Here is an 18608-nt window from a genome sequence, read left to right as displayed (position 1 = left end):
TACAGTTTGTTTTGTATTTATAGATTTCTATGAAGAGATGTTATCCTTGGTGTACAGTTTGTTTTGTATTTATAGATTTCTACGAAGAGATGTTATCCTTGGTGTACAGTTTATGTTTTGTATTTATAGATTTCTATGAAGAGATGTTATCCTTGGTGTACAGTTTATGTTTTGTATTTATAGATTTCTATGAAGAGATGTTATCCTTGGTGTACAGTTTATGTTTTGTATTTATAGATTTCTATGAGGACATGTTATCCTTGGTGTACAGTTTATGTTTTGTATTTATAGATTTCTATGAAGAGATGTTATCCTTGGTGTACAGTTTAACCAGTGGCCATGTATCGGTACATTTATGGCAAGTGTTCCAGATGTTACACACTATGTTCCAGAAAGATGGCATTGATTATTTTACAGGTTTGTAATAGTTTTCAGGGATAATGGAATGACTCTGACATTATATAGTATAAGAAAATATTATTAAAAGAAGATGTGGTAGTATTGTCAATGAGACAACTATCTATTCATCCAAAACCAAAGAAAAAAATGTATAATCAACTACAGTTTACTAATAACCTTCAACAATGAACAAAACCCACACTGAAGCTATAAAAAGACTTAATGGCAAAATGTGAATCAATTGAAAAGAATAAAGTTTTGATTATTATCAATAACTACAATTTAAAAAAACCCAGGAAACCTACCAAAAACAAAAAAAATAAATAGCTTGGATGTTGCAATTTACCTGAAACAAGAATAATATGCTTCAAACATGAAAACACATGCAATCTAAATTAAAACGAGTTGCATGAAAATAACCCTTTACCTTGATTATAAATTTATGAACTTTGATTGTCTGTATAATTTCTCTTATAATCCGTACAAGGCAGCTAATTAGATCTGAATTCTACTTTGTATTAGAATTCCTATCAGAATATGAAAAACAAAATTGTTTACTTGTCAGGCACTGATTTAAAGTGTAAATTTCTTGGAGGGATTTCTTCACTGCTTTATATCCCTCAAATTCTAAGAAAACACGTACAATAGTTATCAAAGGTACCAACCAGGGTAATAATTCCCCCCTAAATCCGCCTCTGATTCCAGTCTAGTGATGAATATGCATTTTATATTATGTAACTATGATTATACTGTTAGACACTCTAATTTTTTTCTGAAGACTGGATTAAAGTTTAGAATAAATATTCTTCAAACTAAACGTTCATTAAGACATACACCTTCAATAACTTTTGCATTGTGTTCTAAATTGGAGGGTTTTTTTTATTGCCAAAAATATAAAGTATAATTTTTAACCAAGTTAATTTTACATTGAGTGCAGTTATCTTTCTTGTCAAAACTTCTTTGATAATTACAGGGGAATTTGTGGAGTGTGAAACCTAAGGTGATATCTTTGGTTAGCTTGTTTGTTAGCTGCACCGTGAAGTCATTGTTAAGTCGGGTAAATTAGTCTCCTATCACAGCCTAGTCCACCAACAGATAGATTGGTTATTTGCCGGACTAGTCTACTCTTAAAGGAGGGTAGTTTACCGGACCTAACAATGTCTTCAGGGTTCAGGTAACAAGCAAGCTAACCAATGATATTATCGTTGGCTTCACACTCAATTTCTTTAAAATAGACCTTTAATTGTATGTTTTAGAAGATGTTAAGGAAATTGTAATGGGAGACAATAGAAGAATTATTTAACATTTTAAATGATATGATTGTAATTTGTTTTTCTAGAAAATATATAGAATCATTGAAACATTTCTAAAAAAGTGGAAGAAGAGATTGCTATTAGATACCTTTACTATTGTTTCATTCTTGTTTCATTTTGGCAGTGGTCAATATGCTTTACATTATTCCAACCGTGCAAGGGCTGTATAGCCAGTCAAGGTCGTTAAAAACCTCCATTTGTTGTTTACATTATCAAAATTCTGTGTTGCTAAATCTAGCAGATATATTTGACTGCCTCGGTGAGTTATGTAACTCATGGGCATAGACATTTGAAGTGTGTGACCTAAGTGATTGGTGTAATGTGGCCTTATCCCTATATCAATTCTGAATACACAGGTCATTTCCAACAGATTTACATGAGGCCTTTGAAAACTGAATGTTAATACCCCCTATAAATTCAAAATGTAAACGGCATGAAGGAAAAACTTTTTATGTTATTTTTTGCAAAAATTTTAACAAGGCACATGCAATTTCACTCTACACTTCTAGAACCATTGAAAAGTTCTTTAAAAAATGTTTTTGAATTAGATATACATTATGCTATATTAAGCTATTTAAAACTTTTAAGAATAACATTTCAAGAATATTTGTTTCACATTATACTTGTATCATGATATACATTTTGATATAAACTATTTAAGACTTTAAGAATGTTAAATGAATCTTTTTAAGAAAGAAATAAGACAACTCAAATCTTGAAAGAGAATCTTGATTTTTTTTTTCATCTATTGAAAAAAGAGGATTGACTCAGATGTTAAAAACAGACTGCCAGGGTTAGGGAGACCAACAATCTTTTTTGAACATCCTTGCAACTTGAAAATTTGTGAATTATCAATTGTCCAGTCTAGTGATGAATATGCATTTTATATGATGTAACTATGATTATACTGTTAGACACTCTAATTTTTTTCTGAAGACTGGATTCTTATTAAGTGCTGTTCCATCAAAGCAAATCTAAATCTAACTTCTTTTAAACTGAGTATTTATTGGCCAACAAATGAGCCACTTTATTTAATTCAGATAGTAAAGAATTTGAAGGAGTTATGCAATGAAATATTGACATTAGAAGTATAGTAAGTGACAATTTGACTTGCCACAAACCAGTCTTCCAAGGATGTAGAAGCTAAACATGTATATAATTTGAGAACTTTTCACATCAGTTAAGTGCAGCTTTAACCTCGAAAACTAAATAATCTAAAGACATTTTAAATGGGAAAGAGCTACCAAAGTTATTAATCAACTTTAAAAAAAATTTAAAAAATTTAACTAATAAGACTACTCAAGTAAGTTTAACACGCAGCTAATACTATGATCTATATGTGATTCTTCCTTGATAAAGATATGAATAACAAAATTATCTCGTTTGTAAGGACCTGTCTAGAGATTGAAATGTAAGTTTTATATAAAAGGATCCCACCATTGTGTAAGATATATCATCCCTTCAACTATTAAAAAAAAATGTGAATTTCCAGTCTAGTGATGAATATGCATTTTATATTATGTTACCATGACTATACTGTTAGACACTCTAATTTTTTTCTGAAGACTGGATTGTTCTTATATTATCCCATCAACCATTATAGAAAATTCTATTATAGTGTTGGCACTTTAAAAATATGCTACAATGTATGTTTGGAGTGCTATCTAACGATGATTGGAAGAGGTCATTGTTGTAAACAAATAATATCACAAACTGGTATGGAGACCTGTAAAATACTATTGGCAAAGGCCGTTTTTGTTGGCTTGCTACATTAAAATATCACATTCCTATATTGTGAGGGCGTTAAGCATTTAAAACTTTGAATTGTACCAAAATTAAATAACATTAACTTGGTATCTTCTTTTCAAGTAAAAGCCGCAACCATGGTTTATTGGGTGTAATTTGACAGTAAAGCATACAGGTTTTAAGTGCATGATTTAAAGGTAGCAATACGAGATTATAACTGCACAGATTAGAATTACCTCCCTTGATATGCCTGTTTTAAGCAAATCTAAAAGAATAAAGGAAATAAGGAGAAGTAGAGAATGAAAGATTTATTGAGCATATTAAATGTTATAAAATGATATTGTTTTATCTAAATATAAATGAAAATACATGAAACTCATTAAAATAGTGAAGAGATAATTTAAATACATACTTAGCCATTGTTACAATATGATTTTAATTGGTTGCAGTGAATCCAAGTACAGTTCATGAGAAATAGAATTTCTCTTTTTCAAATAGAATAAATTTAAAATATTTGACTGCCAGAGTGAGTTATATAACTCACAGGCAACAACATTAACAGTCATAAATACAAATCTTCAGAAAAGACATTTTTAGAGTTATGAGGATTTCTATTTAATACAAACTAAGAATTAAAGTGTGATGTATTACATATTCATTAAAGCCCTTGCTTTGATATTAAATCTTCAAAAATATAAGTTAACAGAGCAAGTATGACTGCCTGAGTAAATATAAACTTTGTTCTTAAAATTCACAAACATTTTGTATCTGAAAATCATCTTTAAATTAATCTATAGCAGTATTGTGATGAAAAATGACATATTCATGATTGAAAGTGATTAATATGTCAGACACTCTAATTTTTTTCTGAATACTGGGTTATTTAAGAGCTCTTTATATCATACAATATAAGATAAAAAAAAAAAAAAATTTATGATCATTTCTTAATGATTGTAAAATGTATCATGCTGAATTATTAATTTATCTTATTGATTATTTCAGAAATGATGCCTGCTTTACACAACTATATAACAGTAGATACTCCTGCTTTCCTAGCTAACCCAGAACATGTACAGATTATATATAACATGTGTAAAACAGTACGTATTAAGATATACCTTGGCACTAATTGGTATCATATGCAAAACGATAGCTTTCAATTATTAAGCAGTTTTTTTTTTTAGCAATTTACTTTATTTAAATGTGGTAAGAGTTCCTATGGGTCAACTCTTGTTCTAAGTCACAATGTATAAATTAAGTTATAATAATAGTCCAATCTATGGCCTTCAACACTGAGCCTTGAATCACAGGAAACTATGAAGGGCTCCAAAATGACAAGTGTAAAAAAAATCAAACAGGTAAAACAACGGTCTAATCTATATATAAAACAAGAAACCCACAAAAACAACAACAACTGTACAAGAGACACCTTACTGTTAAATATCAAATTACAATTAATGACATCATACTGTTAGTTGTATTGCAGGTTAAATAAATATCCTGATTTTTCTGAAATTAATACCAAAAAGAAAATTATAAAAAATTGAATATAAAAAAGCAATAAATGATGTGTTGATAATGTTATTTGAGCTATTCTGAACTTCAGTTAAATCCAAACAAGTTTCTAATACTGTTGCATTCATTTACTTACATGGTTTGAGAAAAACAATAATTTGTGAATATCTGAAACGTGGTTTTTGGCAAGTCTGCACTCATTCCTTAAGAAAATTTATAATTCATTGAACATTCTCCTGCAACTACAAAATCCACATAAATTGGTTTCCAACGACTGTCCATGAATCCACAGTATGCATGAAATTGAAAAACTCGTGTTTTTTTCCTTTAGGTAATGTCAGCTGATATTGGTGAAGACGCTGAGTGCCATGCAGCCAAGTTATTAGAAGTTATTATACTACAATGTCCTGGACAAGTAGATCATGTATGTATTGTATACTTTTGTGTTTATGAAATTGATCAGTCTTTAATTAATCAATTTTCAAGATTTTTGTAAGGATACAGTGTAAAAGTCAGGAGATGTGGTATGATTGCTAATTGGACAACTCTCCATCAAAGATGCTAGGACATGGATTTGAAAATAGACTTTTCGCACTATGAGCTTAAAATATGAGCAAACCCATACTGTATTAAAACCTAATAGACTGAGATATCAAAATGTGAACTGTTTGAAAGACTTTTTAAATCAAAATATTTCCTGTTTTTGAAATCCTTAAAATTTATTATATATAATAAGACAGTCCAAATAATTTTATGATAAAAATGGTAATATATTCCTTTAATTTTGATTTATGAATAAATGTTGTGGTGGTGTTTAAACATTGTGATTATCATACATTGTATAGCTTTACATAGAAATATTGTTATATTGTGTACATAATCTATGATGAAAAAGTTTTTATTCTTATTTTTATTTTTTCAGGTAATTCCATCATTTATAGAATTAGCATTGTCAAGACTTACACGTGAAGTTTTAACATCAGAATTACGGACTATGTGTTTACAAGTTGTGATAGCTGCATTGTATTATAATTTACCATTTTTGATGGACACGTTATCTAAGTTACAAATTCCAAACGTTAATGGATCATTATTAGCTCAGTTTTTGAAATCTTGGTTCCATGATATAGACTGTTTTGTTGGGTAGGTACCATTTCTTTATAAGATATTATGTGTAAACAGTTTGCAAATATCCACTAGCTTTAAGCTTATGACTAGTAAAAGTTTATTTAGGCCAGTAAAATTATTAAAAGACTGATATAAGTGCTTTCTTGAAATGAGATTAAGGCTAGTATGTATAAAAGTTAGGAAAAACAGATTCAATTAATTGCAAATTAGTTATATTAAGACGAAATAACTTCTCTCGAAGTGTTGCTAAAATATAAAAGGTATTCATTTAGTTTCCATTTGTTCTTTTCAACTGTTAATTCTTTGATAAAAAATCTTAGCATCTGTTCATCAGAATATGTGTTCAAATTAACTTCAAAATTAGAACTCGTGTATATTTTAGGAGAATTTATAAAATATATTCCTAATGAGGAGTTTGTGGGGGCGTGATGTCCTGTGTACACACATTCTTATTCTGGAAAGATAAAAAAATCTTCCTTTCTTTTATGATGAAAGTAATCAATACAATTTTTTGCCTTTTCTTTTTTGCAGTTTACACGACAGAAAAATAACAGTTTTAGGATTGTGTTCGTTGGTAAATCTGATCAGTAATAATCGACCAACTGAAGTGTCAGAAGTCTCAGCACAGATTATACCTGCTATGTTGTTACTCTTCTCTGGCCTGAAGAGAGCCTACGCTGCCAAAGCCAAGGAAGACGAAGATAGTAGTGACGAGGAAGAGGAAGATGATGACGAAGAAAAAGATGAAAATGGTAATGATACATAACAATTAAGGCTATTAGATAAACATGAAACCCGGTCAAGAAAATAGGGTAACCACCCATAGAAGAAATTTGACATCTGCATCCATTTTAAATCTTTCGCACTCAACCATTGTGTTTTCAAAATGCCTTCCCTGGGTCCAGTTTTGTATTTATGGAACGATCCTAAAGATAAGGATAACCCCTTGATTTTCATTCATATGTATTTCAAATTGGGTGGAAAGGCATTCTTCTAGTGGAGTTAGACATGAAACAATTTTTTATTCATTTTGACATTGAAAAGGTTATAAAAGATATGGGATTTACTAGAGAATTTTTATAGATGATAATGAACATGTTAAAAATATAACTTTGCGTACTTGTAAATTTATGAAGAAATATACATTTTTTTGTTATGCCCCACCTAAGATCGTAAAGTGGCATTATGTTTTCTGGTCAGGCTCCGTTCGTTCGTTCATCCGCAGGTTAAAGTTTTTGGTCAAGGTAGTTTTTGATGAAGCTGAAGTCCAATCAACTTGAAACTTAGTACACTTGATGCTTATGATATGACCTTTTTAATTTTAAAGCCAAATTAGACTTATGATCCAATTTCACGGTGCATGGAACATGGAAAATGATAGTGCCAGGGGGCATCCGTGTACTTTGGACACATTCTTGTAATTTTATATATCACCTTTAAAAAGGGTCTCAAATTGAGTTTCTTGTATTGTTCAACAAATTTCATGCACTTGACTAGAAGTTTGCATGTGGACTGTGGAAAAGACTTCAATGAATTTTTATGGAACTGTTTACAAATTCAAGAGAGTAGATTTAATTGGAATAACCTTTTATAAAACTTTATTTTAGAATTGGCCAGTGATGAAGATGAGGTTGATGAAGATGGAGCACAATACTTAGAAAAACTAGAGAAATCCGTAAGTATTGATCAAGTATATCAACATTGGAAAAATAATATAGGGAATGTTTTGTCACATAAAATCAATAAGTTACACAAAATAGGATCAAAGTGTTTTAAAAATTAAAATGTACTAACCTTCTTTGAAAATACTTTGAGTTCTAAAGCAAGCTGTGTCTTAACTGACAACAGTAAGTTTTCTTAAATTTAGAAATCATAATCTGATAACATAATTTCACTGCACATGTACTTTCCAATCACAGGTTAAAAATTAAAACTTGCCATTTCCCAGTCTCGGGTAGCATAAACAGTAGGCTGTTGACAATATTTGTGAACTTCTGTAAATAATTAAATTTAATGTTCAAACCTGTATAAAATTTTAATATTCTCTATTTTTTCAGGCCAATGAAGATGATGATAGTGATAATGAATATTCAGATGACGGAATGGAGGAAACAGCATTAGAAAGTTACCAGACACCACTGGATGAAGATAGTTGTGAAGTCGATGAATATCAAGTCTTCAAAAATGTTCTACAAAGTAAGTGTATTCATTACAAGAACTTCATTTTAACTTTTAGTTTCCTGTTGAAGGTTGGTGTTTATCTCTTGGCACTCTGTCTTCATCCACCATTAAAAAGCGATTGCCATCATGTAGTCTGCAATGCTTATGTAACACCAACAATCAATCAATCAATCATTTAAACTTAACAGTGGAGGAAGTGGTATTTTTAGAGCGAAAGGCAATATTATTTTGACTGAAAACACCATCTCAGCAATGTTCAATTACAATGATTGGATGAAATACTTATTTTTGTGTTGCCTCAATAAAGTTGCAAATATGAGATTCTTTTGTGCATGTCCAAGGAAGACATAAACAATCAATAAAACTTGGCACATCTTATTTCCATGACAAATTCATGAAAGTTCAGTGTAAAGGGAACCACTTATGATGAGTCTATATGATTTTCAAGGAGATAATTTTTCATTACACCTTTGGTCATGATTCCTTGAAATTGAATGTGTTGTATACTGTGGATTCATTTATTTCATGGATTAAAGAAAACTTACAAGTTCGTTGATATTTAAATTTCGTGGTTTTGCTGAAATCTGCATACAAGCCTTTAGAACATTTGGTATTTGTTGAACATTCGTTTTCGTGGTTCACCGAAAAACCACGAAAATTGGTATCCAACGAATAATAATGAATGCACAGTAGTTTACAATTTAAAGTATGCAAGGTATTGTAATTCAATTTTCAGCATATCTCTGCATCAACAATTTATATTTTGTCATGGGTATTATAGTAAGTTGAGACCCAAGCATATATTGATCAAATTTTAATTTTGGTTATCTTTATTTAATTAAACAGGTATCCAGACAGCTGATCCCGTTTGGTACCAGGCTTTAATGACACCTGTCACTCCAGAACAAACCAAGGAATTGGAGGATGTTTTCAAGTTAGCTGAACAAAGACATGCTGCTGCAGGTAAATGAATATGTCTGACCTTATTTTAATGTTGAAATATGAAATATCCGAATGAGGGATTAAAATCTTAACATTTGATCAATAACTTGCAAAGAATGATGTCAAAACTTGCCTTTAAAGAATAATAACATTGTGGTAGTTAAAGTGAAATAAGTCTTCTGTATATGTTGTGTCATTTGGTTGCTGTCTTGTATACCTGATGTCTATTTTTATTTGTATTATTTTGTGAAGTCTTTGATAAAAGAAAGTTGCATTCCAAACAAAGGGAAATAATGATGGTAATTTATAAAACCACAAAAATCAGAATTGTTTATTTATTATCAATGGATATTTTTTTCTCCTTTTCAGAATCAAAAAGAATAGAGGATGCTGGAGGCTATGTATTCCAGAATCAGTCTGTGCCACAGAATTTTAATTTTGGAACATAACACACATCGTCAAATGGCATTCCCTGTGTTTGACTGCTTATGGCTTCGAGGAACGCAAGATAATCGCATTACGTGGGCATGTTGTCAATACCATAATTCACAAAACCTAATGCTATACAACCATTCACTGTACATTTGATTCATTTAGTTACTCATTTGTGCATACAAGATTGCAGATACATTCTTGGTGGATCTTTAGTTTGTGATTAAATACTGATTTTTTTGTCGAGTTTAGTTATTGCTTTCTCTTCAGTTATTGTCGCAAGAGAAATTTGTCATCATGCATAGATTTCATGAGTTGTATTGGAAGACTGTGGCTATAGTGAGATCTCCAGTTAGAGCGAAGAAAATGACATTAAAAACAAACAATCATGTGTTTATATCAGAATGTTAATTGAAATATTGCTACATACTAACATTCATTATCATGTAAAAATGGAAATTATCCATTATCAAGATTTCTCAAGTGTCATACTAAAGTAGATAGTTTGAAATTTAGAAATGAATGGAAATTAAACAAAAGTTAACTGAAATGAAATTTTAGTAAACATTGATTTAGATTTGAATGTGAATTTTTATGTTGATACAGTTCAGTTAAAAACAACAGATTTTCAGCATTAATTTGATTTTCCGTTAAATTCGATATTTTCATTCTTTATATGCAAGTTGAATAAGGGTTCAAGCTTTTGGTGTGGCATTAACTGCCTTAAATTTTTGGAAATGAAACTAAGCAAGTCAAGTTATAGCAACAAATCATTAGTTGAAAAAGGACCCAATGTTGGCACCCTAAAAATATATTTTTGTTGTTATTTATCATGTAAAATTCTTATTTAAAAAAAAAGTGTTCTTAAAATTGCTTTCTTAGTGAAAAAAGAAAAGCTTTTGTATATTCTTTTAAGTTAAACAAATTGATCCAGTCTAGTCAAAAAATTAAACTTAACATTTCAAATGCATAATGATACATGTTTTGTTTTAGTTTTTCTTTTATTTTTGCTTTTAGATAGTTGCAATATATTGAGTTCATTGAATAACAAGTTTAAATACTCATCAAAAGTTGTTAATCAGTTTACAATACGGCCTTTACAATTAACTTTTTGAGTGCACAAGCCCTAAACTCGATGGTAAACATTTTTAGTTGGCTTCTGTCTGCTTGTAAAGAAGAATTTTACAAGCCTGGGCCATAGAACTTGAGGTTAAGCACGAAGAGTGACAATAAAGACAACTCAAACTATATCTATTAAGTAATAAAGTTTAGTCCCTTACTGTCAGATGAAATACATTTTATATTTCATCTGCTAAAACAGGATATCACTTGACAGATTTTTATCAGTAAAACTTTCGATACCACATTTGTAAATGATTCTTGTATGTCATATTTACGAATTCAGTTATGGAAGGAGATATACTAACAAGTAAAACATGTAAATGTGTTATTACTGATTAAAGATGATCTGTGCTGAATGAAATTGTATGAATGTCAAAATAATTCCCTCCCCAAACCAGATTTTGTAAGTGAGGTATATTGGTGCTGAATTGATAGATTTGATGTGTGTTTGTTTTTGTCTGAAGTATTACGTCTTTCTTATTTTGCAATTTTGTTAAGCTTCCATGAATACATTCCTTTAAAACTTGTATTGCGCTATGAGGTATGTATTTTATCATATTTAATTTTTTATGCATAACAAATTTTTTTTTTCTTTTTCTGAAGGCTTAAACCCAGAACTAGAGCATGGTGTTTTCTTGCTGATTACTTTTAGTTTAGCCTTTCATCATAAGTTTCATTGCAACAGATTTTTGTTCAATCTATTTCTTTTAAATATTATTTGGTACAACGGTTGCTAAACTCATGTTTCATGTAAAAGCCAAAAGTTGTTTTTAGAAAGGTTGTATTATTATAAACCCAAAATACAATATCTGAATTTAAACATTTTGGGTGTGAAGTATTCCACATGTTTATGAATCTCTTGCCTTTGTTTAACCCTCTTGTTTAAAATATTCACTTTTTCATCAAAATTAAAAGCAGCGATTTTACCAACAGTCTTGTCATGATTCATTTTAATGATATTGGGCGTCTTGCAAGTCTGATCATTCAAAGTTGATAACAAAATTAACATCTATTTCGTAACAACAACATAAAAGTGCTTAATTTCTATGATAATGTAAATTAATAGGGAATGATATATACTAAATTTCTAATTAAATTTTCAAGGAATGGTTTTCGTTGGAATGAGGTATTCAATGGCAAGATTAGTCCATTTGTTATACAAACTATATAAGATCAGAATACAGTGTGGTTAATGTCCTCCTTTACATGACGTAACCATGGTTGTGCTCCTAAGATAGGAGGATTACACAGTGGATATGTAATAATCTTGTAAAAATATTATCATTGATCATTTATCATTTGAACTTTCCAAGAACATCCATCCATTAAATGCATGTAATTGTGTTAATAAAAAAAATAATGTATTTATTAAAATGTACATAAAATATCATCATTGGACAGTATTGTACATAGTATACCATTGTACATATGTATATTTATTTTGTTATAGAGAAAATGTCAAATAACAGTAAACGATGAAAATTTGTAAAGGTGCAAATGTATTTATAAATTGTAATAATGTGTATTTTTGTCACAGTAAATCGAGAGAAATTATTAGTGCTAAATTGATATAAAAAAAATGGGTGTATGGAAACTTGATGCAAGATTTTTCTGCTTTCTTATTTTTAAAACACTAGTGATGTCATTTGGCATCTAGGAGAGAATATTTGATATCCAATTTCTTTCCAATTTTGCTGGTAAATTAGCATTTTAACCACACTAACTTCACAACCTGTTAGTTCCTGATAACTTTAGTTTCAAATTGACTTCTAAAAGCAAAAAGCTGCATAGGTTTCCATGGTTTTGGATGTTTTAATAAATATTATGTGATTTGATATTTCATCTTTTGCTGACAAGTTTGACAATTTCTTGTATTTAAAATTCTACATTACATGTGATAATCCACAGAAGTAACAGGAGATTTGCATTTTGATTTTGATACATTCATTTGTCCTGAAATTAAATTGATTCAATATGAATCTCTAAAAAAGTAAACAGATTATCTCCCTTGTTAAGTATGGAAGTATCGCATGTATGAAAATAGCATTTGTATAAGTGACATTGTGATTTTACATCCTTGCTTGGTGTACCTACTAAGCAGGTATTTAGGCCAAATATGGACAACAATATTTTTAATTTCACATATTCAACCATTATTTCACAAGATTATTATGAAAAAATAGTTGCAATGAAATTTTCTTATGTTTTAAAAATTTTAAGGACTTTTTCATTGTTTCATTATCTTGAGTGATTTGTTTCTGAAATGACAGTCATTGCATCAAAAATACTACTACAATTTTATATGATAAATCTGTATTACATTTACTGAATCCACAATAAAAAGCAGTCTGGTTAACCTCTACTAAGTATGCATTTTGCTATTTTGTTTTGTATCAGTGCAAATTCCTATCATGAAATAAAAAATTGAAATGATTGTTATTTTTTTTTATGTCTATGATTATTAAAATTGGAAGGTATAAGAAAAGCTTATTGATTTGTTGTGGCTTTGGGATGTGATAATGTTGACCCATGAAATACAGCATAAGCAAACACTTGCCAACCATCAGTGTTAGTCTCGAAATGTATATACACTAGTTTTATTGAAGAAATTCTAGAGCTTTCATCAAGATACTCATATGAGGATTACTGAATAGATAATAATAGGTGAAATGTCCAAAATAACGGGCAAAAAAATAGGTGAATAAAGATAAGAGGTGCTAAAATATATTTAAAAAAAATTCAAGAGTAATGGACCGAATTAATTAAGAACAGTGAAAAATAGACAAAAAAATAATAATGACTGATTACAGAATCCAAACCCTCTTTTTATATTCTTTCCTGAGTTGGACATAAATTGCTAAAACTATATATCTTGCCTGACCTAGAAAGACCAGATTTAGAGGTATTTATTTTGTAATGCTTATGAATATGAATTTGAGGAGATTACAATGAAACAACTATCAAATGAAGTAGAAATGAAATGATGTGGATGTAAGGCTTGTAAGCAACTTTATAATTGTTACATCCTTCAGCAATAAGCAAAATCCATATCGTACAAGTCAGCATGAGATCATGGTCAAAAGGCACATGGACATGGACACCTTGAAAGCATCCTATGCACCAATGTAATTGGCAACCAATGAACAATTAAGAATAGGTTGAGATTAAATAAATTGTGATAGACGCAATTATAAACAATTTTATGCACTAATATACCAGTAGAGTGAGTAGACATTACTTTGTACTACAAATGTATTTTATAACTAGAGGCTCTAAAGAGCCTGTGTCGCTCACCTTGGTCTATGTGAATATTAAACAAAGGAAGCAGATTGAAAATTGACTACAAAGGTCAATAACTCCTAGAGGGTCAATTGACCATTTCGTTCATGTTGACTTATTTGTAGATCTTACTTTGCTGAACATTATTGCTGTTTACAGTTTACCTATATCTATAATAATATTCTATATAATAACCAAAAACAGCAAAATTTTCTTAAAATTACCAATTCAGGGGCCGCAACCCAAAAACAGGTTGTCCAATTCATCTGAAAATTTCAGGGCAGATAGATCTTGAGCTGATTAACAATTTTACTTCATGTCAGATTTTCTCTAAATTATTTGGTTTTTGAGTTATAAGCCAAAAACTGCATTTTACCCCTATGTTCTATTTTTAGCCGTGGCGGCCATCCTGGTTTGATGGCCAGGTCACCGGACACATTTTTTAAACAAGAAACCCCAAAGATGATTGTGGCCAAGTTTGGATCAATTTGGCACAGCAGTTTCAGAGAAGAGGATTTTAGTAAAAGATAAATAAAATTTACGAAAAATGGTTAAAAATTGACTTTAAAGGGCAATAACTCCTAAAGAGGTCAACTGACCATTTTGGTCATGTTGACTTATTTGTAAATCTGACCTTGCTGAACATTATTGCTGTTTACAGTTTACCTATATCTATAATAATATTCAATATAATAACCAAAAACAGCAAAATTTCCTTAAAATTACCAATTCAGGGGCCTCAACCCAAAAACAAGTTGTCCAATTCATCTGAAAATTTCAGGCCAGATAGATCTTTACCTAATTAACAATTTTACCCAATGTCAGATTTGCTCTAAATGCTTTGGTTTTTGAGTTATAAGCCAAAAACTGCATTTTACCCCTATGTTCTATTTATAGCCATGGCGGTCATCTTGGTTATTTGGCGGGGTCATCGGACACAATTTTTAAATTAGATACCCCAATGATGATTGTGGCCAAGTTTCAAATAATTTGGCCCAGCAGTTTCAGAAGAGAAGATTTTTCTAAAAGATTACTAAGATTTACGAAAAATGGTTAAAAATTGACTATAAAGGGCAATAACTCCTAAAGTGGTCAACTGATCATTTTGGTCATGTTGACTTATTTGTAGATCTTACTTTGCTGAACATTATTGCTTTTTACAGTTTATCTCTATCTAAAATAATATTCAAGATAATAACCAAAAACAACAAAATTTCCTTAAAATTACCAATTCAGGGGCAGCAACCTAACAACGGAATGTCAGATTCATCTGAAAATTTCAGGGCAGATAGATCTTAACCTGATTAACAATATTACCCCATGTCAGATTTGCCCTAAATGCTTTGGTTTTTGAGTTATAAGCCAAAAACTGCATTTTACCCCTATGTTCTATTTATAGTCATGGCGGCCATCTTGGTTAGTTGGCGGGGTCACCGGACACAATTTTTAAACTAGATACCCCAATGATGATTGTGGCCAAGTTTGGTTAAATTTGGCCCAGTAGTTTCAGAGTAGAAGATTTTTGTAAAAGTTAACGCAGGACGATGACGACGGACGACGACGATGGACGCCGGACGCCAAGTGATGAGAAAAGCTCACTTGGCCCTTTGGGCCAGGTGAGCTAAAAAAAGAGAAGTAGGAAAATCAACATTTGAACAAATGAACCAGGAAATTAAAATCGAGGGTAGATGAACCCAACCAGACAAACCTGTAAAACGTTGCAATTAACTTGCAATCATTCCATATACCAAATTAGGTTGTCCTGTTGATCTTAGTTATTCAGAAGATGATCAATTGTGGAAATTTAACATTCAACAATGAACCATGACAACCAGGTCCAAGGACAGCTGATATCTGCCAGACAGACATTAGATGAAATTGGGCAGAGGTCAGGTTAACCCTGCATTACCAACATGTAGACTTTGTAAAAGAAATTTGAATACCAAATACTTAGTAGTTCTAGTACTAATAAATGAGAAATTTGCATTTTAAGAAAAATGTTCAATTTTTTCAAGCCAGCACCTTATCTTGAAAACTAGGTCAAGGACAGTGGACATGTTCCGGACCATATGAGTATTTGGACCATACGTGTATGGTCATGACCATATGGGTATATACTCATATGGTCGGGGTAATTAACACTCTGTTACACTTTACTTTAAATATGTCTCAACTCTTCATAATGGTATGACTGTTCATTAAAAAGACGCTATCATATAGGTAATTTTAAATTAATTTATATAATCATAACTAGATTAGCTTAAAAAAAATTAGAAATTTCAAATAGTTAATTTTATTTACTTGTCAAAACTATAATAAACACATTTTATACCAATGGTCATTGCCGATGGTTATTACCGATTTATTATAACGAGTGAATGGCAATATGTCGACTTAAAAAAATATTTCAAAAAAGTTCTTAATGAACTGTTACACAAGAAGTCAATTGAAAGTAACACATTTTATTCAAGTTGTCTTGTGAATATGGTGTATTGCAGTCGTGTTACGATATTTGAGATCTAGAGCTTCTTAAAACATCGTAGATATATCGGAATGGCCCAAGACCTCGGTATCACTGTACGCAGCTGCAAAAAGGCTAACTTTTCATTCGCAAACACAAGATGTCAAATGTAAAGGATCATGCACAACAAGGACTAGTAAATGCAAAAAAGCTATGATACCGTGTGGAAGTTACTGTCACCTCAAGCCTACATGCAAGAATGTAATTAGAGATGAAAACTAACTAGGGCATCACTATCTAATTTTTACGTAGTCTTTGAATTATAAAATTAATACATTGTCATGTAACCATCATTGCTTTTTTAGATAGTTTTTGTATTGATACGTTTATAATGTAATTTAAAAAAAAACACCTATATGGTCCAAATACTTATATGGTCCGGCCCGTTAATAACCAAACGAGTATTATACTCATATGGTCCGACCATATGCGTATGGTCCAAATACTCATATGGTCTGGAACAGACATATGACAGACAGAAACTTTGTAATATTAGTCATCTATTATAGGTATGAAACATTCAGGTCTTCTATCCTCGGAAAAAATAGCTTTATACAAAAAGTTTACGCTGGTTTTGGATTGAAATCCTTTTGTCTCCAGCTTTCTTCACATCTAAGAACAATGGAATTACAGTCACTTGACTTGGGCCAGGAACACAAAGGTCTAGTATTCCTCTGTTCACCAGTGCACACACCGAAATGTCTTGTGTTTATACCACTTAACAATCGATGATATTATGTTGATAATCCGAAAGAGAAAAGTTATACTACAGTTATCAAATATTAACATCATCAAAGATCCACGAAATGAGGCAAAGATAAGATAAACCAAGCCAAACATACATGTCCACCGTGCAAACATTTCCTACACCTAATATAGCTGACATGTAGCTTAAAAATTCACAAGAAACAGATCTTTTCGTTTTCCTTTTTATATAGATTAGACCTTTGGTTTTCCTATTTGAATGGTTTTACACTAGTAATTTATTTTGGGCCTTTTATAGCTTGCTGTTCAGTGTGAGCCAAAGCTCGGTGTTGAAGACCATAGCCGCCATACCTTGACCTAAAACGGTTTATTTTTATAAATTGTTACTTGGATGGAGAGTTGTCTCATTGGCACTTATACCACATCTTCCTATATCTCTTCTTACTATGAAAATTTTATACAGAACCAAAGAACCATAAAAATTAGGTTGAGTCAGATAAACCAAGCATGACATACATGTACACCTTACAATCATTGATTCCATGCATTGAACATATGTGACATATTGCTAATATCCTGAGATTATCTAATTACTGGAACTTAACATTGATTAATGAGACCAAAGAGAGATGAAACTGGTTTACATTACAATCATTCCATTCACGAAATACTGATTGAATTACTGCTTACAGTAATTGGGTAACTTTATCCTTGATCACTGATCCATTAAATGAGGTTAAGTGAACCCTGTCTGATGGACATGCATACCTTTGTGACCTATATTTGTTAACTTTTATTATATGTCATATGTCATTTGGTGTCTGTTGAAAAGTTGTCTCATTGGCAATGATGACCATGACATGACATCTTGTTAATAAACCTGCAAGGAAACTATATACCAAATACTGTAAATTCAGAAATTATTGAGTGCATTTATTATTGCGATTTTGTCATTCTAGACTAAAATGCGATTTTAATAATTACAATTTTGAGAAAAATCCTGTTTAATTCATATCAAACATTTCAAAATGCGGGTTTAAATTATTGCGTTTACAACTCAGTCTCATTTTTCGCAATAATTTCTGAATTTACAGTATAGTTATCCTATTACAAAGACTTATTTTTAAGCAGTGGCTGAACCTTGAAAATGATAACAAGCTTCTTTAAGATAAAGAACATGTTTGATTGTTTTCTCTTTAATATTTAATGATAAAAGGACTTTTCTACAGTCCACAGTACAATTTTACACTGAGAGCAGTAATAGCAGGTGAGACACATGGTACTTTTTAACCCTTTTGAATTTTTTTAAATAATAAAAAATTGAC

The 18608-nt window shown here is 30.7% G+C and overlaps 1 protein-coding gene across 1 annotated transcript in view; it reads left to right on the top strand.

The window, feature by feature from the left end:
- The window catches only part of LOC134685357 (importin-7-like), a 43155-nt gene extending 29943 nt beyond the window's left edge, over nt 1–13212 (top strand). The window contains exons 19-27 of the mRNA XM_063545052.1: nt 292–417; nt 4461–4558; nt 5305–5397; nt 5896–6116; nt 6633–6853; nt 7709–7776; nt 8159–8297; nt 9129–9245; nt 9594–13212. Of these exons, the coding sequence (XP_063401122.1) occupies nt 292–417; nt 4461–4558; nt 5305–5397; nt 5896–6116; nt 6633–6853; nt 7709–7776; nt 8159–8297; nt 9129–9245; nt 9594–9673 (1163 nt within the window). The 3' untranslated portion in view covers nt 9674–13212. The remainder of the gene's footprint in view (nt 1–291; nt 418–4460; nt 4559–5304; nt 5398–5895; nt 6117–6632; nt 6854–7708; nt 7777–8158; nt 8298–9128; nt 9246–9593) is intronic.
- Nucleotides 13213–18608: the final 5396 nt, after the last annotated feature.

This window comes from Mytilus trossulus, chromosome 9, assembly GCF_036588685.1.
Source record: "Mytilus trossulus isolate FHL-02 chromosome 9, PNRI_Mtr1.1.1.hap1, whole genome shotgun sequence".
Lineage (NCBI taxonomy): Eukaryota > Metazoa > Mollusca > Bivalvia > Mytilida > Mytilidae > Mytilus > Mytilus trossulus.
The sequence above is the reverse complement of the archived record's forward strand: the minus strand, read 5'-3'. Positions and strand labels throughout refer to the sequence as shown.